The following is a 23,486-nucleotide window of genomic DNA, read 5'->3' as shown; positions in this document are numbered from 1 at the left end:
GGTTTTATTTGTTCTTCATAGTTTTTGCCTCAGCTCTTCCCCACACCCCCACACTGGAATCAAAAGCATTCTCTGGGCTATAGAAGTCTTCCTAGGGTATGTTTTTATATTCATCTCTCATTGAGAGCCATAGTTTTCAGTGATTCCGGGCCAGTTTTTTATGTTGGTTTTTAGCTTAGATTTTCCATACACTCAGGTGCTACAAAATCAGATTCCACAATTGGCATAGCCTGGGCAGTCCACATTTCATCAGTGATTCTTCCTATCTAGAGTAGGAAATTAGCCTGCTTCTCTCCTGCGTTCCCAATTTGGGCTTTCCTAGCTTTAATATGCAAACTGGATATCCTCCTTTGTTTTTGGTTTGTTTATTTTTTAATGCAGGGAGTTCAGTCATTTTCATCTCCCCTTTGGACATGAGGTCCTGCAGACTATAACTTAAGGCATTAGCTCCCATTCACAACTACATTACTTCTTTGCTTTTTGGCACCTAGTGATTTACCTTTCTTACTTCTGAGCTCAAATATAATTCTCCTGTTGTTGTCAAATTGTATACAGTATTCCTCTTTTTGGGATGGGATAGGACTTTCCACATATTCACTATACCATCATTTCAGGGAAATTGGAACCATGGAGTTTAAAGTTTTTTTTTTTCCTTGACCCAGTATTTTTAACAATTTATGTTAAATAAGCAACCCATATAGTCTGTAAAATAAATATTATTTTATGTATAATTTTAACCAACTGTAACTAGCATCTTAAAACTATTAAATATCCTGGCAATCCAGTAGAGATTAAAAAGTAGGATTTAGGGGCACCTGGGTGACTCAGTGGGTTAAAGCCTCTGCCTTCAGCTCAGGTCATGATCCGGGGGTTCTGGGATCGAGCCCCGCATTGGGCTCTCTGCTCAGCAGGGAGCCTGCTTCTCCCTCTCCTCTCTGCCTACTTGTGTTCTCTGTCAAATAAATAAATAAAATCTAAAAAAAAAAGTAGAATTTATGAAAATAGTTTCTTATTTAATTCTCACATAAAGATTATTATTTTTTTAAAGTTTCGCTACTTACATAAAACAGTCATATGCTTAACCAACTAAGCTACCCAGGTGCCCCTCAAGTCATTTTTGTTGTAGATAAAAATGCAAAATGTAGGAGATGAAAAGATTGTTAAGAACCCTTAGAAGTCTACTATTCATGAGTAACCACTGTTATCATTTGAATATATGTTTTTTCAGAAATTTTATATGTTACTGTATATTTAAGAACAAAAATGAAATTATATCCTACTTAACAGTTTTGTAAATGGCTTTTTTACAATAAATACAATACCTGAAAATCTGACTCATAATATTGAGAGAACTTACTGAATTTAAGAATTTTAAATAGCTCATTTTTATGCCATGATTTTTATAATCATTAACTTTTATCCTCAGTATTGTGGATATGGTATGCAATCAGTCTTGACAATGAAGGCATCATCTTATTGTTATTACTTTTATTCTATCTTTAAGAAAGATATATCTTTAAGATATATCTTAAACCATTAAACCATAGATACCATGGAAACATCATAGTATTTCCATTAGTTTTATATATTTCAGAAAGATATAAAATATAACTTTTCCCCATATCTTCTTTTTAAAAATCTAAGTTAACATCTCTTATAGTGCTTTCAGTTAGGGAATTTGATATACTTGATTATAAAGAGTTCGGGGGGAAAATAAGGACATCTTCTCATTTAACCAAAATTAACTGTTTTTTCAGACTTTGGTTTTGCTTTCCTTTTCTTTTCAGACACATAAAGAAAAAGTGAAAACAGATACATTGACACATACAAAGAAAGATCACCAACTAAGTGAAGGAAGTATTTCATTTCCCCTTTACATTTCACACCCTGTAACCCAGAAGAAGAAAAAAGTCTACCGCACAGACCAGACCACCTTCATAATTGGGGAAACGCCAAAGGGAATCCGCAGGTATGTCTATAACAACATTGGACTTTAAGAATTATTCTCAAAAGAAATATAGCTACTTAATAAAATATACAAATTATTTGAATCTTAACCATACCTGACATCTCAATTTGTATACTTTAAAAAATAAATTCCAGATGTTTTAAATGTTTTTAGAAAGCTAATTCTTGAATTGATAAAAAAAAAATCATTTTATATGGACACATGAAATACTTAAGTGCATTATATTCATTCATTGAATATATATTGAGCACCTGATATATACTCAGGCATTGTGCTATGTGCTGAACATACAGGGTGTAAAAAAGGACATAGAGCTTACAGTGCAGTGGTAATTGGCATTAAACCATAAGAATTTTCAAAAGTAAAAAAAAAAAAAAAAACTTATAAAATGATATAAGAAAGAAGTGGACAGGCCTCCTTGATAGAGAATAATGGGATCTGGAAGGGGTGCAGATAGCTTTCTATGAGGTAGTCAGGGAAGACCTCACAAGAGTTGACATCTGAGACCTGAGGGATAACCAGGCAAAGAACTAGAGTAAGAACATCCCTGAGGAGGGAAGAGGTTGGTACACTCAAGGAACAGCTTTGTGCATGATAAACCAAGCAGAGTGCCATGAGGTGCAGGCCGAGGCACAGATGGGGCTGGAGCATACAAAGCCCTGTAGGTTGCGGACAAGAGTTTGGATTTTATTCCAAGTGCAGCCAGAAGCTTTTGAAGCATTAACGTGATCTGATGTATGTTTCTAAAAGATTGTTCTAATTTCTGTGTGGAAGACAGCAGACAAGGCAGGACTGTAAGGAACTAGTTAATGGTGGTTGGCGATAGAGTGGTTGCCATGGAGACAGTCAAGTGGATGAATTCAGTTTGGTGCTGGACTGGTTGTTGGAACAACAGACTGGGTTGACTAAATGGGGAAAACTAGCAGAGAAAAGAATTTTGAGTGAAAAAAAAATCAAGAATCCTCTTTTTGTCCAGATTAAATTTGAGGTTCTATGGAAATGCAAAATAAGCAATGGATATGCTACTCTGGGGTATGGGGACTGGAGATCTAAATGTGGAAGTCATCAGCATTGAGATTATAAATGACTTTAGAGCCACAGACTGTATGAACAGCTTAGGTGTCCAGCACAGAGGGGAGAAGAAAAGCCCTAAGACTAAGTCTTCAGGTGACAGTAGCCCACCAGGTAGGAGCACAATACAAGGTCCTGAAGTCCAAGAGGAGTGAAAGTTTCAAAAAGGAGGGAGCACTTCACTTTATTAAATGCCTCTGAGAACCTGAATCAGATGAAGTGGGAAGGTGCCTCCTGGAACTGGCAGCAGAGAACTCATTGACTGCCGTGATTGGGAGCGGCCTGCAAATCTATGAGCAGATGCTGGGGTGCAAGCAGGGGATGGGCGGGTAGACCCTGTGACAGCTCTTGGAGAGTGAAAAGTATCAGGAGCTAGAGGGCATTGTCAAAGATAAGCTTTTTTAAAGTTGGGAAGATAATAGAACCTGTTTGTGTATGGAACAGGGGAAAAAGAGAACATGCCCAAGATGTGCTAACAGAAGCCCTGGAGGCAGAGAGAGTGAGGTCAAGACCCATGAAGAAGGTCTAACTCCTAGATGAATGGATGAAGACAGGAATTGTGTACAGTGGTATTTCCTCAATTAATTGAAAATTAAAGTATCAATTCAGAGGGAGAGAAATTTCAAGAAAATCATTAAATAAATCACTTATAAAATAGGACAGCAGGTTTAGTAGGACTAGATTCATGTCTCATGACTCATGTTAAGTCCCTGTTTGAGAGTAATTCTAGTAGAAGCTTCCTTGCAAGTACGCAGACTTTGTTCAGCAAGCTTCAATTGCTCAGTTACAGACACAGAATAGAGAGATGTTCAGGGGTTAGAATGGAGGGAAAGAGAAGCAAGGAAGCTGAAGGATGTTTGCAAAGGGTTAATTATAAAATTGAACCTAAGCTAGACAAGGGGAGGCTTGATGAAGTCAGAAGTACCTTCCAGCATTATGGTCATGAGGAATTGAACAGCTGGGCTGTTGTATAAGGTGCCTGAATTCAGGGATTGCAGGTTGTACAGTTAATGGTATGACAGTGGCAGTCTATGGTCTTGGGAATAGGGACCTGACATGCAGTTGATTCTTGGGTCAGGAGCGGTAAAGAAATTGGTGGGCCATGACTTGGAATAGGATGGGACATACACATGGATATTGGTGTTATGAAGAATGATGGCAGGAGATAGGAAAGGAGGCGGGATTAATCTCCAGTGTTCAGTCACTAGCAGGAAGCAATTAAGAGGTCACTTAACAAGTTGCAGGAGAGAATGGTTTAGTGAGATAGCATAAACTTAAAAGCATAACTTATTTCTCCAAGGAAATAATCATCTGGAAGCAGCAACGTGAACCATGAACCCTGAGATTTAGGGTGTGAGGCTTAAGAGCTTTAGCGTGTGAGGGCTGCATGGGACGAGGCAGTATGAGGGGACAGAGGGACCATTCTGGAGAAGAACAGGGAGTTGGTAGATCATGGCCTTGTTCTGGGGGCACTGCAAGAATGGTCTGGAAGGGTGAAGGATTGCATATGATTGGGAAAGGAGAGACAAGGAGGGGATGAGAGGCCAGTGGTTCCAGGTAAGAGAGGAATAGTGGCTGAGGTAAGTGGGGATGGGAGGTCTGGTTGAATCGGCCCTGAAGGCTCAGCAGGCAAATGGTGATGGCTCTCTAGGTTCCAAATTCTCTCCTCAGGGTTTGGCAGCTCCTCAGCCGTTGGGTGCTGGTGTGATAGGTTAGAGCATGGCTCTTAGCGGCCCACCATTGCCCAAAAAGGTGAACACCCCACATGCTATAGCCCCATATCTCCTCTTAAACAGACTTATAACTATGATTCTGGGCAAACTTGGGGCAATTTATTTTGTGCAATTATTTTGTTCAGAGACCAACCATATGCATTTTACCAGTTTTTGAGGAGCACAAGAGTCCTTACCCCCTCTAGCATCGTATATTAAAATAAAACTATTAACAATGCTTAGTTTTTGCCTCTCTTCCTTCTTTCTCTGCCTAGCCTAGGGAATAAATACCTCAAGCTAAGTGAAAGGCAAACATTAGGATACCAATATTTGAGCCAGGGAACAGTATTAGAACTGCTGACACAACTTTCCCGCCAACCCCTGCTTTGTGAGAATCACGGCTCTGTACCAACTGCTGCCCTCAGGTCACTGGAATGAAGTTTCTGTCTCCCTTCACTTCAGAAAGCTCAGGTGAAGAGAAGGTGGTTTAGCTGTGTTCTACCCCTTCCCCCCAGTTCCTCAAGAAAAGGGGAGAGAATGTGTATTATATCCATGGCACACAACTTCTATGGATATATTTGCTGAAAGATACCTATCTTTGGTTTCTTTTTTTTTTTTTTTTCTTTCTCTGTAGTGGCTCATGAGTGTCTATTCTCATTTATTAAATTGTCCTTACAAAGTGGCTAGCTTATACCTCCTGATTGTACCTTGCACTTCCTTCAATACTTGGAGAATATTTTCTTAAAGACCAAGAATTATGAAAGCCAGGTAGAAGGCAAAAATAAAACAATTATAATCCTAACTCGTCCTGTGAGTGGGCTTCCACACGGCTGAATTTACTTGCATATTACTGACATGACAGGGGTCAGCAGGTCCCTCCCAGAAGTGACAGAATCATGGGGATTGTGAGTGAGGTCAGCATAGCAAAGGTGAAAGTACTTTGGCAGCTGCTGAGACACCACCAAGTCTTGGATAAATAAAAAGACATCAGCCCATAACTTGGCCATTAACCTAATCTTTGCAGCACAAATATTTATTAGAAAGGCCATGAAAATGGATTTGGAGATGATTAATAAAATAATAATACCTCATTACTTCATGTGAAGTGAAAACTGGAACCTTTTTAGAACGTGCTTGTTGCTTTCCAACAAGAACATTGGCAATTTCCAGGACAGAAATTTGGAAGCTTGTATTTGTGTTATTAAATATTCTTTTGGCAGGAAGAGTGGCTGTTGATCAAGCATAGATAATATCTGGACTTGGAACAGTTAATAGGACCAGTGTGGTGAGGACTGGAAGCCAGTGTGTTCATCTGGAGCCACGAAAGAAAGTCGTGAGCGCACAGGATGGATTGCCACTCAAATCACAGGAAACACAAACTTTATGTAACCTGGCCTGAACAGCAAAAATCATAGTGGCTTTAGAGCTCCTATGTACATACATTATAAATAAATCATCATTTTACCTTCAGGGGTCTCTGTTGTGTGTAGGAGAAAATGCAAACTTCTGAAATTGGCATACAGACCCCTCATAATTTTCACCCTCTTCCCTGGCTGTTCCTCCTGCCCCACTGTATGCCAGGTCCTCTCAGAAGCAGGCCTGTGCGTGTTCCCTCTCTCCCTGGAATGTTTCCTCATTCATCCTTATCTGACTGGTGACACCAGGGAAGCCTGCCCTGCTAACTTACCCATGACCCATCGCTGGCTTTAGTATCTGTGGGCACCCACAGGGCCCTGTATTCATACTGTAGTGGGCTTTATCAGTCTCTTCTGGTTTGATTTTCATGCATCTGTCTCCCCTAGCTCAACTATAAACTCCTTAAAGAATATGGTATAGGGCTTTTCATGGTGCCTAGCACATAGAGGGTCTATAAATATTTGTTAAATGCATAAATGACTGTTTTAAGAAAGTATTATATAAAATATAAATATAATTCTAAAACTTTGGGCTACAAAACCATCTCTGACTTTTGTCTGAAAGAATGTTTGGGAACATTGAGCTCTCCTGACTCATGGCCCAAACTCAGTATCAGCAAAGCAGTACCCTCTGTCTCAATCTACTCTGTCTCCCGAAACGAAATCCCACAGACTGGGGCTTAAACAACAGAAAGTTATTTCTTACTCTAGAGTCTGGGAAGTTCAAGATCAGCGTCCTAGCTGATTTGGCTTCTGTTGAGGGCTCTCTTCCTGGCTTGCAGATGGTGCCGTTCTCACCATGTCCTCTCATGTGGAGAAAGATCTCTCTGGTGGCTTCTTATGACCTTATTTAGCCTTAATTACTTTCTGAAGGCCGTATTTCCAAATAGAGTCACACTGAGGATCAGGGCTTCAACGTATGAATTTGAGGGGGACACAGTTCAGTCCATAGGACCCTCATCTGGGGAAAGGAGCAGAGTCTGGTATTTAGGGTTCTGAAACAATCTTTCTTTCTGCATCTGTCTTACGAGGGTTCTGAAAGGCCTGTTTCCTCACATATGCACAAAATAGCTTTTATTAGTATCTTACACTAAGAGTGAAACTCACTGCTTTAAATAGCATCTTACTTCTCAGTTTGGCTGTCTAGACCCAAGTTAGACCAGTTGGGGGAAGAAAAAATCTAGGTTTATCAGTTTAGAATTTTCCTTTAGGATCTTCAAAAAATTGTGTGAAATTTCTATGTTGTATTTGTGGAAGAAGGGAAAACAAGGAGAGAGAAGAAAAAAATTCCTTTATTTTTCAGAATTTTCTCTCTTCCATTCATTAAGACCTCTCTTTGATAATTCAATTATCAGACTTAAACGCAATATAGATTTTCAAATACAGATTATATAAATTATGATTCTCATGTCAGTCATAAATTGGCTGACTGGAGGAGTTAACATGCTGGGATCCCACAATTCCCAGGAGACAGCTAATAGCATTTATCAGAATAACTTAAAAAGTTGGTTATTTCATGGGCTAAAAGTTTTTTTCAGTAGCATGAAGAAAGAGGTCACATCCTGCTAGCCTAAAATGCATTTTCATTATGGAACGAAGGTAATATATATTAAACGAATAAAATTATAGTTGACTCGAGTAACACGGGTTTTAACAGTGTAAATGCACTTATAGGCAGACTTTTTTTTTTTTTTTTTTTTTTGGTAAATACAGTCCTGTAAATGTAAAATCTCTTCTTTATGATTTTCTTAATAACATTTTCCTTTCCTCTAGCTTACTTTATTGTAAAAATACAGCACATAATACAGCACATTATATATAATGCATATAACATACAAAATATGTGTTACTTGACTGTTTTGTTATTGGTAAATGTTTCCAGTCAACAGTAGGCTAATTTGGGGGACAATGAAAAGTTATACTCGTATTTCCAACTTCATGGGGAAACCTGACACCCTTGTTATACAAGGGTCAAATATACATAGCTTTGTCTCCTTAAAAAATATCACTGATGATGATGTCTTTTAAAATAAAATGTAATAAAAATAACCACTGCTTTTGTTCATTGAATCTTCAGAAAACAATTTGAAGAAATGGCTTCTTATTTTAATTTGCCTTCTGTAAAGGAATTTGCTGAACATATAACTAATGCCACATCAGAAGAACGACAGAAAATGCTAAAAGACTTTTATGCTTCTCAGTATCCAGAAGTAAAAGAATTTTTTGTGGATTCTGCTGCAGAACTCATTAAATCTTCCCATCAGAAAAGAGAGAGAGTCAGGAATAAGTCTGAAAAAAGAGAATCTCCTAAGAAAGAAAGGCTGTCAGATTCTGAAACTTTGTCATTTAAAGATTCTCCCAAAAAAGTTTCTCAAATTTGCAGCCCTCAGAAATATAAAGAAAAATCAATTAAGTTTCAAAATCATGGTTTCCATAGAGAAGAGGTGCTTTCTAATGATGGAGAAACTAACAAGTCACCAATGAACTCTACCCAAGAGACTGATGATGGGAAAAACAGCCAAGCCTCCAAAGACACTGTAGCATCCCATTCCCTGAACACTGAAGTATATGAGTTAGAAAAATTTGAATATACCATGAAAGACCAACGGGACCTAACAAGAACAGGCATTTCAAGAAATGAACCCCTTTTCAAAGTGGAGAACAAAAAGCTAGAAAATCCAGAGTTAGAAAACACTTCCATGGTAGGCTTACTTGGTGACACATCTATTCTTGATGACCTCTTTAAAAGTCATGGGAACAGTCCCACACAGCTGCCAAAGAAAGTTCTTTCAGGGCCCATGGAAAAAGCAAAACAGAGACCAAAAGATTTCTGGGACATCTTGAATGAACAGAATGACGACAGTCTTAGCAAACTCACCGACTTGGCAGTGATAGAGACTCTATGTGAAAAAGTGCCCTTTGCTGCCTCCTCCAAAAGGAAGGAGGAGCTGGAAACTTCACTTTGGAAATCAAATGACAAATTTTTGTGGAAAAAATTTAGCACAGGTGATACAGATGAAAACACAACTAATGCACAAAAATAACACATAAACATACAATGAATTACTCTAACCAGTGAGCTTCTACCCGCCCAAGATCACAACACTATGTTCCGCACTAATAATGATGGTCCCTTGAACACCGTTGTCAACATATGCTTTTATTCAACTCTTGCTCTAGGGTTGTTTTAGCCTAAAAGGTTATCGTGTATTTTTTCCTTGATATCTGACTTGATCTTTTAAAAATATGATTGTATTATAGCATAAACATCTTTATGAAATAGAAAAGGTCTGAATTTGTTATCAGGAGACCTGGGACATCTCCCTCACTGAGTAAGTACGTGCCTATAGATAAGTCATTTACCTTGGTGCACAGGTATTTCCTAATATGAAAGGTGAAGGGCTTGAACTCAAGCAACATTTGTGTCCTTCTGGATTAAAAAGGCTTTGGTTTACTTTTCTGGATTCCATTACGTCGCAGGCAAATTATGGTCATCCCCAAATATGGTGTACATTGATATGTTTCTCACTAGCATCTAGAAAATTCAGTTAACTGTCTTCCTTTTCCCAAAGTATCATGTATTATCACTGAATTATGATAAAGTGTTAACTAGTACTGAATATACGATGTGTTAAAATAATAAGTTTATAACTGCTCAAATACAAAGGGTCAGTGTTGTATAACTGTACTATTCGAGGTTTGACACTGAAGTATTTAATAGAACTACTACGGATAGCCACAGAAGGCAATGCCTCCGCTGCTTAGGCAACAGTTAGGATTTCATCAGTATCCAGTAAACTTGGTGTAGGACTTTTGTATGAAGTATAGAGAAATGAAGAGACAGTTCATTTAAAACTGTTCTATTTTGTTGAATTTAATGTATGTGGTTTATAATTGGCGGAATGTGCTCACTGTTGAATTCGTTTCTGTGGACTCACTCACTCGGTCCCTGTGTGTACCATGCCAGCGGCTCAAGGTGTGCAGGGGAGGTACGGCTACAGGTAAAAGGAGAAGACAGCATCTGTGAAGTGCGCTGGCTGTGAAGGCCGGGGGTTCATGCCAGGCCCACAGCAGCAGAGACCCGAGGTTTCCACTGACTCCATTCAGGCGCGCTGTAGCAGCTGTGAGCCCCGGATCTATAGGTCAGGAAGAAAAATAGGAAACAGCGGTGACCTGGAAGTGGTGGCGCGCGGACCGCTGTGGACCATCCTTGGGTTGAGGGGGCGGGGCCTCCCCATTACCTGTCTCTGCAGCACAGAATCATGGCAGGGAGTTGGGAAAACCAAACAAAAACAAAGACAGAAATCTTTTCTCAAGGAGCTGCGTGACCAAATATGACTTTCTCTGGGGTGTTGTTGAGGGCTGCAAAATCTATTTTATATCATGACTCAGTACATATGTGTTAATACAGATTGAAACAAAATATTCATGAAATAATATTTACCCATAAGGCATGCAGTGTCCTTTGATATCTCCATTTCTGTTGTACTTTCTGGCTCTTATGTCTCTGTTTTTTCATGCTTTCATAACCCACTAAATTGATTTTATGACCCGCTAATGATTAGAAATCACAGTTTGCAAATCATTGTCTCCATGAATTAGTCCTTTTTTTTTTTTTTTTTTTTTTGCCTATTTTCAGCTGAGTTGTAGCCAGACTTAGCAGATGCTGAATTTTACCACTGGGGTGGTTGCTACAAAATCAATATATTGTGTATCTGTGGTAGACATATCAATGTTGTTTGCCTGTTCTGGGCCTAGCTGTAGGAAGAGCCCAGAGAAGCAAGTAAAAACCCCTTGATCTCAGTTTATATACCAGATGGGAGAGTTCAGTCATTTTAATAAAAGTGGATATTTCATAAAATAAAATACCTTTAAAATTTTTAATATAGTTATGACCTTTGAATCATAAAATGATATTCATACAATAAATTGAAATACTATTAAAGAGATTTTTATCAGTAAAAGTCAAAGTGGGAGCAAAAATACAGACCTGGAATTTAAAAACTAGTTTTCAGCAGTTGCCAGTGAAACTCATCATGCAGGAACAGCTTGTCAAGCAGAGTACAAGGTGCAGCTTGACCGGAGTACAGGGGTCAGTCAGAAATTTCCCAGAGGGAAGCTCTAGGGGTCAACTTGCTCTGCCCCAGAGCAATGGGAAGAGTTGGATCAGCCATTGATGAAGCTGGGAACAGACACTGTGAGGGGGGCTGACAAAGAATCCTGCCTAGCCCACCCCCACCAGGTTCTTCAGGATAAAAAGGGCCCCAGGCAAATCCCCAGGCTTCTTTCGGCCTGTTTCCCCATTTGAGATGGGCTGAATCAGTGGTGTTCAAGCATTTTTTTTTTTTTTAAAGCAATTGAACTCTGCTCTGTCTTAATTAGAAGATCAATTGTTGAAAATAACTAAAATGGAGGTCTGCTGGTTCCAGCAGGACTGCCGTGCCTCCACAGAGCACTGGTGTGAAAAACCACAGGGGTGATGTCACTGCTAAGAAACCTTCCAGCTTCAAGTTTCCAAGATTCTATTTGCCATAGTCTGTCTTGTTCACTTCTCTTTAAAGCACTCAACACACAGTTATTAATATTGGAAACAGGCAAAATACTGAGAGGCTTTTGCATTTGAATTCTTTGGGGTTCCCTTAAAGCCCTGCAACCACTTCTTAGAGTAAATTAACATCATTGGCTGCCCCTGAGTGGTCAAGGCAAAGGAGCCTTAGTTTGCAGAGAGGAGCTGGTGATAAACTTTCTGGCAGACCACAGAAAGTGAGAAAGCCAAGGACAGTATAGTTCAAAGGTTTTAAAAGTACAATGTGTGCAGTTTTTAAATTCTGAAGTTACCCTTCCTTATATTAAAATTGTCCTCTTTGTATGCAACAACAGATAGTGGTTTTTAGTCTTTCTTCCGTTGTCCTTAGTTGATACAAAGTTGATAACCGTCAGTTCCCAAAAGTTTTATTTGACATTTACTAGTCTATAAAATCCCTATGAATGGAAATCACTGCCTGCCTCAACATTCATGAACGGCTACCTCCGTGGCCACTATGTCATAAATCCAGTTAACGGTAGGTCTAGGACCCACCAAGGATGTCATTGAACGCATATGATCCTGTAAGACTCATCTGCCTTCACAGAGCCCAGAGTGCAGAGCGCGTTAAGCTCCCCACGGAATTCTCATCCAGTCATCACTGATGTAATCCTGCCCCCCCCCCCCCCCCCCCCCCCCCCCCCGCTTCCATCCCTGGTTTGCAAAGCATCCTCCACCCAGTGCTTCTGGGAGTGTTAAAGGGAACACATCTTGTCACTGGTGCCACTGCATTTGCCCTGGGTGACAGACAGCCTTGTGTACTACGTGCCCCCCTCCCCCACTCTACTTGGCAGATGGGAGGAACATCACACTTTTCTCTCTATTAATGGGCAACCACAGGAGGGCTGTCTTGCCTCACAAGGTCTTACAGAGTTTTAAATGAAAACAGCCCTTTGGGGATTGACCCTCTGGAGGGAAGTGCAAGGCTGTGAGGTTCCCAGCCCTCAAGTGGCAAGTCAGAACCATCTGCAGAGGCTTTCAGGGGATCGAGGGATCAGCACAAGCACCTATTTTATTTTTAAAGTTTAACACTATGATATGACGTGCTAATATTTTGTCTGAGACCGTCGCTGGGCAGGATAGTTTCTCCATTGAGCCCTTTTGCTCATGGATATGCAGCAGAGCTCATCTTGGAGTCCCAGAGTTGTCCTTAGCATGTGTTTCAACTTGGTCAATATGTATTTGATTTGCTTTGCTGCAGGTTAACAAGTGGCAGTGGTTATATCCCCTCAATTTCCAAATTTAGTCTTAATTATGTGAGTATGATGCCTTTCACTGACACAGATAATGCCCACTTGACTCCTGGGTTTGTATTGCTCTCTTTCATGGTGAAGAATCAACAATGGCTCTTTTGGGGTGCCTGAGCAGCTCAGTTGTGTCTGCTTCGGTTTAAGTCATAATCTCAGAGTCCATAATCTCAGGATCCAGCCAGGGACATAGCTCTGTGCTCAGCCAAGAGTCTGCTTCTCCCTCTTCTCCCTTGCCCTCTGCTCCTCCCCCACCCCATGCTTGCTCGCACTCTCTCAAATAAATAAAATCTTTTTTAAAATTCTTTTTTTAAAAAAATGCCTCTTTCTACAGATGTCTTTTTGGTTAGCTAAATGGGCCCCCTCCGTCTTGTTGAAAGAAATAACTGTAACTCACTTTATATTCTTTTAGCTTATGTAAACAAGGGGGGAAATGTGCATCTCTGAATGTCTTATAGGTCTCTAAGGAAATTCTAGTGAGTCATCTTGTCAAATTAAAATATGAATTAGTCTCCCCCTCGCCCCACATATATCTTTTAACTTTGATTGTATTTTTTCGTAAAGGGAGACATGCTTCCAGACTGAAAGAGTTCAAAAGAAGGCTCATAATAGCTAATGCATATATTTTTCTTTCCTAAAACTATTATAAAAGCATTGATGAGAAGAAGAGGTTGTAATTCTTCGAGACAAAAATGCCAACATGTACTCTATGAGAACTGATTTCACATGACCAGATCATGCTTGCTCTGCCCCCCAGCCACCTGCCAGCGCCATCCCTGTGCTGCCCATAGTTGACTTTCTCTTTCTCCCCAGCCGGTACTCACTGTATCCTTGACCACTACCATAAGTCGCCTTCCTTCAGCACCGCCTGGCAGAGCCCCAAGTTCATTTCGGGGCAGTCCCTGACCTCAGACTTCCCTGCTCTTTCCAAACACCTCCACCTACTCAGACCACTTCACAACCTAATTTCCCCAACCTCTCCTCCACCAGACTGGAAATGCATCCGCAAAGCTGAGCAGGCTGAGCGACCTAGGAGAAGTGCTGAATGTCATACCTGGGATCCTCCTGAAGCCAGATCACCAGGCAAGTCATCTCCGGGGGCAGTTATTCACTGACCTGCCCAGAGAAGGCAAAACCAGCCAGTCTGTAGAGTTGCGGCTAAGGTGCCATTATGCCCCCTCCCAACATGGCCCACAGTGGCCACACTGCCACGAAAAGCTGTTGTACAGCTCCTAAAAGACAGCTTAGGGCACAGCAGTGTGCTAGGGCATGTTGGGGTGGACAAGCAGATCTCAGGAAGCCTGGAGTGTCCCCCAGGAGGGTGTGAGAGGACAGAACAAATCAAGGAACCCAAGTGCAAAATGTGTGCTGAGTGGTGGAAACAGGGTGGCTTCCAGAGTCCAAAAGCGAAAAAACATGTTTTGGGGATGAGTGATCAGGAAAGGCCACCCCCAAATTCTGGGAACGGGGGTGGGGGCCAGGCCTGAAAGAACGGGAAGGCCAGAACATCACTTCCTCCACTCTCCCTTGGCCTTTAAAACCCCAAACGACCAGGAACGTGGGCTTTGTAGAGAAGTTTGAGTTTGGAACTGGCCAAATACAAAAACGCTTCTGACAGTGAATCTAACGTCCAAGATACACAAAGGTGGCGGGAGACCCAAGTGCCCAAGAAAAGCGAGACAGAGTCAGGTGGGGTTAACTGCAGGTCCTGAGCGCGGGGCACAGGCAGCGCCACCCACGGGAGCCCGGGCCCTGGGGCACCTGCGGAGTTCGGGCAAGGAGAGGCCTTTTGGCCTTTTCTCCCGCGCGTGTGGCGACCGGGTGATGTCGGCGGCACAGCACGGGGAGACCGTGCTGTGCCGCCGCCCTGCCAGGCGGGACCGGGACCCAGGCGTGGAGTGTGCCCTCGGCTCTGTCCGCTTCCTGGGAGCGCCGCCGCCAGGGAGGACGCCTACCCCTCCCGCCCCACAGGCCACTATTAGAGGGTACATGTGGCTAGAAGCAGCTTCAGATACAGTTCCTCTGAAGTTTCCAGGAGGCCACCACTGCCGCTGAGAACCGTCCCCGGAAACCCCGGCTGCGGAGGCCACCGCACCCGAGCCCCAGGGATTCACGGCCTCTGGGCAGAGGAGACAATCGGCTCCTCCCACTCAGGTTCCTTTTCTCCCTTGGGGAAACGAAAAAGAAGCTAATTAAGTTACGCTCCGGCTGTAGTGATGGAAAACAGGAAAGCCGACTCCAGGGGCTTGTGCCTCGAGGGCGCGGTATCTGCCACGAGCCGCAAAACTCAGGAAAGTCCCAAGTCCCAGCGTTCGCAGGAAGCCCTGGGTGGGCGGACGAGCCCCCGGGCGCGGCTGAGAGCTGCAGCCGCGCCCGGGGGCTAGTCCGCCGCGAAACGCGAGGCCGGGAGGAGAGGCCGCGGTGGGTGGGGTCCCGCCTCCCCTTGAGCTGCGGGGCGCGGGCAGCGCGAGATAATCCCCAACCCGCGCCCCTCCCGCCCCCGTCTGGGGACTGAGGCCGGAGTTGGGACCCCGCCGGGGACAGGCGGGATCGGGCGTGCGATGGGCTGCGGATGGAAAGGGATCCTAAATTGGTGGGGCGGGGTGGGGGGTAGTGCAGGAGGGATCCCTGGCTTGCGGTGAGCGAGGACACACAGAGATTCTCGGGCTTGCAGTGCCCCGGGTGACGAGGGAGATCCTGGGCCTGCGTGGAGGGGGGAAGGCGGGAGTCCGGGACTGGCTGGGGGTGGGAGGGCAGTGACCTCTAGTTTGCAGTGGGCTGGGGTGGGGTGGGGGGACTCCTGGGCTTGCGGTGGGTTTTGTGGCGGGGTGGCGGGGGGGGGGGCGGAGAATCCCGAGCTTGCGGGGAGCGGGGCGGAAACTCCCGGTTTGCCGGGGACGGAGGGATCCCGAACCCGCAGTGAGCGCGAGTTCCTCAGGGCGCACCCGCCCCAGTTTGTGGCTCGCAGCGGCCGATCGTCCCCCGCGCACCGACCCTTGGGGGCCCCGCCGGCTTAGAATTCAGCGGATGGTGAAAGGCGAACCTCTCCGACAGCCGCCGCCGGGCGTGGGGGCCCAGCGAGAGGGTCCCGTCCCCCGCCGCCCGCGCCCGTCCCGCCCTGGCCGCGGGAGGGCCGCGGCCGCCGGGTGTGAACGGCGGCGGTTTCTGCGGTCTGGCCGGCGGCCCGCTGGAAAACCAGCCTAAACTTGATCCCGAGCGCGTCTCATTGAGGTCATGGGAAGCGGGAGGGCGGAGGCGCCGGGAGCCTCGCGGAATGGGAGCTCGGAGGCGGCTAGAGGCGGAGGGAGGGAGGAAGGGACGCGGGAGGAGGGAACTCCCGACAGGTCCCCAGCGCGGGGTCATCCCGTGCCCCGGCGGCTCCTCCAGGCCCGCCCGACTGCAGTGCAGCCCGAGGGTCCGAGGAGGAAATTGGGCTTAGCGCCTCCGCACCTAGGCAAGCGCCAGCAGCGCTCGAGAATAGCCCCCTTCCCCTCCCCCCCGCCCCCCGCACAAATTCTCCACCTCCAGCTCGAACCCCACCCCTGCACTCACAGCAGCCTCGGGGCCCTCCGCTTCTGCCTCCCGTCCCAAGCCGCCCTTCTCCAGCTCACGCCTCTAAGATCTTCCCTGCAGCTGCCTCCCTACCTTCCACCTTCCTCCAGCCATCAAGGTCGGTGCCCTCCGCCGAGGGTCCGTGCCCAGCCTGTTACCAAGTCGTAAGGAGAATTTCTCCAAAATATTTCCCGAATGCCACTGCCAAGGGCCCGAGTTCCCGCCCCTCCACCTCCCATCTGGATGCCTGCAGACTTCTCTGGATTTCTAGCCTTTAGCCTCCTCCCTTCCTAATCTATTTTCCACACCAATTCCCCCCAAAGCGTGTTAAAGCACACGGGGACCTCGGTGGTTATAAACTTCCCATTTCCCCTGTTAAGCAGGTTAAGGGTGCTTCGACTGGGGAATAAAAACTGAAGGCTTTGGCGCCCGTTTATTGAGCATTTACCATATGTCATTGTTAAACACATCGAGCGGATTTTCTCATTCAGGATTTTCTCATTCAACTGCCCAGCAGACCTTCGGGGTAGGTATTATTATTATTATTAACCTCTGCTTTATAGAAGAAGAAATTGAAACAAAGAGCAGGCAAACTGTTTTTTGTTCTGTTTCTCCACCACTGCAATGAACTTCTGCAGAGAACCCTGACTTCCTAACAGGGATGGAATGACCCACAGCACCTGACCACAGGGCCAGGAGGCAGCAACCATCTGTGAGTAGCAGAATTAAGTGGATGGGTGGGTGGATGTCAGTCAGGTTTGATCTGGAATGCCTTAGAGGCCCTGTTGCCCTTCCACCTGCCTTTAGTGGATTAGCAGTCTGAATTTCTGGGCATGGGAAAGTTAGAACAGCTACCACATTTATCTCCTCCTGTGCTCACCCAACAGCTTTCTCTTCTCTCCTCAGTGAGCTCCTCTTGCTTGGCAGCATGCTGGAGACACCACAGGTGTCCTACGCACAAGGAGGATTTAGGACAGTCTCCTCATTCTCCCACAAACACAGACCCCTTAGAACCCTCCACACCACTAGCATCCTCCCAACCCCAGCCCCTGCCAAGCCTCAGCCTCTGGCCACTTCCTTTGCATGTAGATGAGGCCCTATCTGGGCTGCCTTTGTCCTGGTGGTGGGGTGGGGGGTGTTGATCAATAATTAGTGGCTGGGAGATCAGGAGTCAGCAGTGGCCCTCCTTTCCAGGACCCACAAATAATACTGATGTAGGAAACAAAGGCAAAAGGAAAAAATCAAATTTCTTTATGGCCTACAGCCCACTGACAAGTCCTTGGAATAGGCAGATTGACATTCCTCTAGGAATTCAGCTGTCATGATGTTAATGCTTTGTTAAGGGCAAAAGGCAATCTTAGCTTAACATTACCCCGACCCCCACCCCCCAGGATCCTGTAAGTATACTTTAACATATAAAAATTCCTTTGGAAACTCCTTTTGTCTCTACTCCCCAAGATATATGTTAGCAATCATCCTCCAAGCATATGACCCACTGATACACATTTGAAGTGTCTCATGACTGAGTTTTTGCTAAACAGTAATAAATGACCTTTTCCTAACAACAGCCAGGCCCCTGGAATCCTTGTTTCCAAAATACCTGTCCTTAACCCCCTCCCAACTTGAATGTATATGATCAGCCACTATTTATGACCCCACGGCAACTCTTTCTGCTCACTGCTCTTGTCCTGTGTTTTAATAAAACCAGCTTTTTGCACAGAAGACATCTCAAGAATTCTTTCTTGACTGTCATCCCCAAACCCTAACACTTCAGACCCCATCAGTACCACCAGGGTTCATGCCTCCATTTCCTGCCTGGGATTTAGGGTAATTCCTCCCTGCCTATCCTTCCTTCCGTGATCTGAGTAAGATGGGCAGAAGCTGCCAGGCAGCAGCGAACTGAGACTGTGTGATTAACGTTTGCTCTAGGGAATCCCTGTTGTGTATTTCTATGAACGCACCTGTTATGTAATACTTATGCTGTCCTTTTCCTCCTGGAATGCATACCCTACCAGCAGCTTTATTGCTTTTTTGTAGGATTTTAAGTTAATTTTTTGGTAGGTCCATAAAATGAAATTCAAAGGCTACAAAAGAGCACACAGTGTGCCTCCTTCTCACCCAGGGGCAAGCTCTTCCATCCCTCGCTGTTTGGCTGCTTCCTGTGTATCTATCCACGCATTTATAAATATCCATCATTTCTTTTAACTGTGTTTTTGGTGTCTTTTATGTTAACACCTAAAAAGTATACTATTATGCTTTGAGATTAAGTACAGGATGGCTTGTAAACTACAAGAGTTGGTAAGACTTACAAGAATCAGGAGAGGAGAGGTTACTGGTTGCTGGAATCTGAGACCCCTTGGATGTCCATCAGGTGAAACAGTAACCAGAGATCCTAACCAAACAAGGGTGGGATGAATTTTTCCAAGTTTCTCGTGAGGGATGTTTTAGGATCAGCATTCTTCTATATAGATGTCCAAATCTCACGTGTCCTTGGTAACTTTACATCTTTTAAACACAAATTGCTTCCCAGTAGATGCTACTAACTATTGCCCTGGTAACCAACGTGGTTCCACTCCAGAGCCTGGCCACAGTCTAGTCCCTTCCTACATAGAGGCAGGGCTGCAGACACTGTGCATCCCAAATCTTTCCTTTCCCTGGTCAGAGTCCCTGTCTTGGTATTTTTTCCCTCCTATCCTTTGTTGGAAGCACTGCTGACGAGGAGGAAAAGATAGGAGCAGAGCAGATAAAGGGAAGTCAGGGAAATCGATTATTTGAAATCTGCCCCATCAGCCCCAAGTGCATTCAGGAGAGAACTCATCTGGCTTTCCTAGATGGGATGGGGTGGCCCGTGACACCACGCAGCAAATCACGACCTCCTTCTTGAGTGTTTTGCCTCCTTTCTCTTTTGCCTGTCCTTGCATGTCTGTCAGTTTTGGCCCGGCAGGCTCCCATCTCAGCAGGTCCCTTCTGTTTCCTACCAGGCCGCCTGCAATCTGGGTGGACCATCTCCAATCCCCAGCATGCTGTGATCAACCTGGATGGGGGTGATCGCAAATCTTTGGCACCACCGCTAACCTCTCTTCTGAGTTTCCCACTCACACCCAGTTGCTATGGCATGACTGTAGTGCCTTGGGTGATCCACGGACACACTGATGTTCAAAGTGGACTTCATCTCCAACTCTCCACTCATCCTCTTCCTGTTTAACTCAATTCAATGATTTCACCTTATTTTCCAAATTTGATCACCACCTTTTCACTGGATGCCTCCATTTCTCTCACTCACTATAGTTACTCAGTAACCAAGTCTTGATATTTCTTGACCCTACCTCCTAATTTTCAATTTCCTACTACCGTCCTAATGCTTCAACCACCACAGTGGCTTCAAGTCTTCCACTTAACTCTTCTAAAGAAATCTGTAGATACTTCTGGTAGAACTCTTGATTCAGTGACATAAACTGACTAAATTACAAAAAAAAAAAAAACTATGGGTAAGAGGCTGGTTTCAGGAGGGGCTTGCTCTAGAAACTCAGCGGCCATCACTGAGACCCAGTGCCTCCATCTTGCCACTCAGCTCTATCCTTCTGCAAAAGCTGGCTTCATCCTCAGGCTGCACATGTGGCAGAATGAGGGGAGAAGCTCCAGCTCACATGCTTCCAACTCCAAGTTCTACAGGAAAGTGTCAGGCCTGAGTTATGTGTTCCCCCTGAGCTGGGGAGAGTGGTCTCCTCCAAACCCCACGGACTGAAAATGGTGGAGGGTTGGAATGGAGCTGGTTGATAGGAATAGTCTGAGTGGACAGAAGTCTGTCACACATCCAACACTGTTACCCCTCTGCCTAGAATTCTCCAACAGCTCCCTAAGTCAGTCAAAATCTTGTCAACATGATTTAATGCACAATTTTCATTATTGTTGAGCTTTTTCATTTTGTTTGCCTTGATATTTGTACCAGTCATCTTGAATAAGGGTTGAAAAAAATTTTTTTTAAGATTTTAAATAATCTCTCTGCCCAACACGGGGCTCGTACTTACAACCCTGAGATCAAGAGTCACATGCTCTACCAACTGAGCCAGTGAGCTGAATTTTTAAAAGTGATCATTTGGACTTCTCTCGCAAGGGAACCATAAGCAATGCCTGAGCCCGTGCATTTTGGAGCCCTGGGGAGAGGGAGGGCCTTCTTCCAGGTAGACACCCGTCAGGAAGACAGACCCCACCCCTCAGTTTAGTAGAATACAAACTGAACATGGTGAATTGGTTGAACAGATGTTGGAGGGCCGAAAGGCAAAAAGGGACACAGAGTCCTTGGGGAAAAAAAAGCCACTAGCATTCCCAAGGAACAAGGGGAAGAAGGCAGTATCTTAGAAGCCCCAAAGCCCAGAGAAAGGGCCCGCACGAGTTGGCACCAGACCTCAATGCCAGCGGGCACTGGGGTCTCAGAAGCCAGAAGTGGGTCTCTCCAGGGCTGAGCTCTCTTCCCTGAGGTAGACGAGCCTGCCTGTAGGTACTGATGTCTTTGAGGGAGGGGATGAGGCTGGCCCCAGGAGTGACGGAAACAAACCCAAAAACTGGAAACCACAGCCACTGTTGGGGTCCCAGTCCACTTTTGTGGGGTGATGCTGTCAGGAACAGGAAGGAACAGGACCAAATCCAGAAGGGCAGCCTCCCTCTAGTGCCCCCTATTGGCAGAACGGAAAAGACAGCAGCGGGCAGAGAGAGGGTTGGGAGTCCTGTGATGGTCCCATCTGCGACAGAGCAGAGCAGATGGGGTGGGTGGGAGGTAAATAAGTGGTTTGAGGGAGAAGGGGGAAGAGAAGGGAGCCTGGGAGCAGGATAGTGAGGTGCGGACTGTGGGAAAGTGCGGGAGAGTTCTCCCACAGTCACCTCTTCTGGAGTGTGGAAAGCCCAGAAGATAAAATACCCTCAAGACACAGGGCAGCGTGAGAGCCCTTCTCCTTCCACTTCATGCCCTGGACTTAGTGACACCACACACACACACACACACACACACACACACACACCACGCACAAACACCACACACACACACAAACGCAACTCGTACACGCACACCACACGTGCGCACCATGCTTTTACTCATGAGCTTCTTCAGCTCAGCTCCAGTTCCCCAGGAGCAGTCCTGGGACAGGATTTGGTCCAAACATGATGTAGTAAAGTACATCAGGGGAGATGTGTGAGGGAGGGAGGGAAGCCTGGGGAAGGGGAGGAAGCCAATCAAGGAGCCGCTAGGTCCCGTGACAGGAGGTTCAGCCTGATTCTTCTGGGGACTCTGGAGGGTATAGGTTATGCCCAGTGTTATCCCAACCTGATGCCAGGGACACTGGATTTCATATTTTCGCTCCTGGGAGTCAGAGTCAGAAGTTCCAGGTTGTTCCCGGGACGCCACACAGCCACCACCCTCCCCCTGCCTTGGTGACAGTGAACTTGGCCAATCCCGCAATTCCATCCCAGCTCCGGATGGTTGGTCACTCAGAGTTGCCAATGTTAGAAGGTCTTCTTTCCTTCTTTATCACCTGACTCTCCTAACCTTTCTGAGGGCCTGGGAAATTAATTGCATGTGGCGCCCCCCAACAGGCAGCCTACCCTCCTACTCTCCCTGGTCATGGCTCCACCTTACTCGCAGGGGTGTGGGCCTCCCAGCTGTGTGGAAGTGACTGCACACCTCCACCAAATACCTGCCCTTTGGCCGCCCTGAGAGCTTAGGAGCCCGTGTATCAGGTGTACACTCTAGAAGAAGACACTGACCTCTAGCTTCCCCTCCCAATTTATATGCTTTTTAAAAAATTATGCTTGATCTCTTTAAAGAGTCATTATTGTACAGGACATTATTGTTGCATTTTATACAGATAATTCTCTTTGCACCTTATGTCCATATTTTTACCTTCTTGTTCATCAATCCTTACTGCTTCTCGAATTGCCCATCAGGGGCCTTTTCCCTACTATTTGAAGTGCATCCCAGAATTTCCTTTAGTTAGTGGTTTTGGAAAAAATTTACCTTTCCTTGAAAAGGAAAAGTGATTTCAGCACTTTATTAACTCTTTGATATACTGAAGGGTTTTCAGACAACTTTTGTATCATCTGGTGATGGTGGTAAAGAATGTGAGAAATTGATGATTATCCAATAAATGGAGAAGAGGAGGCAATGTTAATCGACCAGTTTTTTTTGGGGGGGGAGGGTTTTCTTTATACAGAGACATCAAAAAGAAACACAGCTTTGAGAAAGATGTATCCATCAAAGAGAAAAATGACTGCTCATCATTACTTTGATTTTCTTTTATATAGTGCACATCTCTTTCTGGGGACTATGGGATACTTACAAGAAGTGTCTGTTCTCAAGTGGCCAAAAGCATTTGGGCCATCTGAGCCTCCTCAAAGGAATTGTTTATACTTGCTGGCTCCATTTTGTCAAATCCTACTCACTATTAATTCCACCAACCACCACCCCGCCGCCCCCGGTCTGGCTTCCAGCCTCACAACCCTGCCTAATCATCTCTCAGTGAGGTCACCGAGGGCCGCCGTGCCAATCCAGGTTCTCTGGAAGCTGACTCTGAGAGTTAGAAGTATGAGAGACACAGGAGGGGTAACAGCCATGAAAGAGAGCGTGGGTGCAGACCAGCCACTTGCCGGAGAGGGAGCGGGATGGGGTAGGGAGAGCACGTGGGGCACCTAGGTAGGGCTGCAACATCGAATTTACCCACAGTGGCCAGGGGTGTGTGAACACTTCCACCACCACTCAGCTCACTCACTGGTTGAGGGCTGCCTGGGGAGGAGAAGGCTTTGTCAGACGCCGAGGCCATTCCTGGAGGCACCTGTAGCTGGAGGCTGTCTGATGGGCTCCTTGGGGCAAGGTCTCTCCTGCAAAGGGGGCTCTGGGTGGCATGCCTCCATGCCGCCTTGCTCACCCAACTTCTTGGAAGCATCAGG

General features: G+C 45.3%; 1 protein-coding gene and 1 long non-coding RNA gene across 6 annotated transcripts in view; both read left to right on the top strand.

The window, feature by feature from the left end:
* ERCC6L2 (ERCC excision repair 6 like 2) overlaps positions 1-10,861 on the top strand; it is a 144,510-nt gene extending 133,649 nt beyond the window's left edge. For 3 of the 4 annotated variants that reach the window (XM_032308950.1, XM_032308952.1, XM_032308951.1), the window contains 2 exons: positions 1,788-1,969; positions 8,245-10,861. In XM_032308950.1, the coding sequence (XP_032164841.1) occupies positions 1,788-1,969; positions 8,245-9,211 (1,149 nt within the window). In that variant the 3' untranslated portion in view covers positions 9,212-10,861. Of the gene's footprint in view, positions 1-1,787; positions 1,970-8,244 lie in introns of those variants that run through there. The other variant, XR_004277737.1, reaches the window with a different exon arrangement.
* A 4,512-nt stretch (positions 10,862-15,373) lies between these two features.
* LOC116571155 lies at positions 15,374-17,867 on the top strand. Of its 2 annotated transcripts, none has more exons than XR_004277738.1 (3): positions 15,374-15,419; positions 16,934-17,076; positions 17,189-17,867. It is a non-coding gene; the product is annotated as an uncharacterized LOC116571155 (long non-coding RNA). The 2 variants fall into 2 exon arrangements; XR_004277739.1 differs by having other exon boundaries at positions 15,390-15,419; positions 16,931-17,076.
* The last annotated feature ends 5,619 nt before the right edge of the window (positions 17,868-23,486 follow it).

The sequence above is a fragment of the Mustela erminea genome, chromosome 12 (assembly GCF_009829155.1).
Source record: "Mustela erminea isolate mMusErm1 chromosome 12, mMusErm1.Pri, whole genome shotgun sequence".
Lineage (NCBI taxonomy): Eukaryota > Metazoa > Chordata > Mammalia > Carnivora > Mustelidae > Mustela > Mustela erminea.
This window is presented reverse-complemented; position numbering and strand designations above follow the sequence as displayed.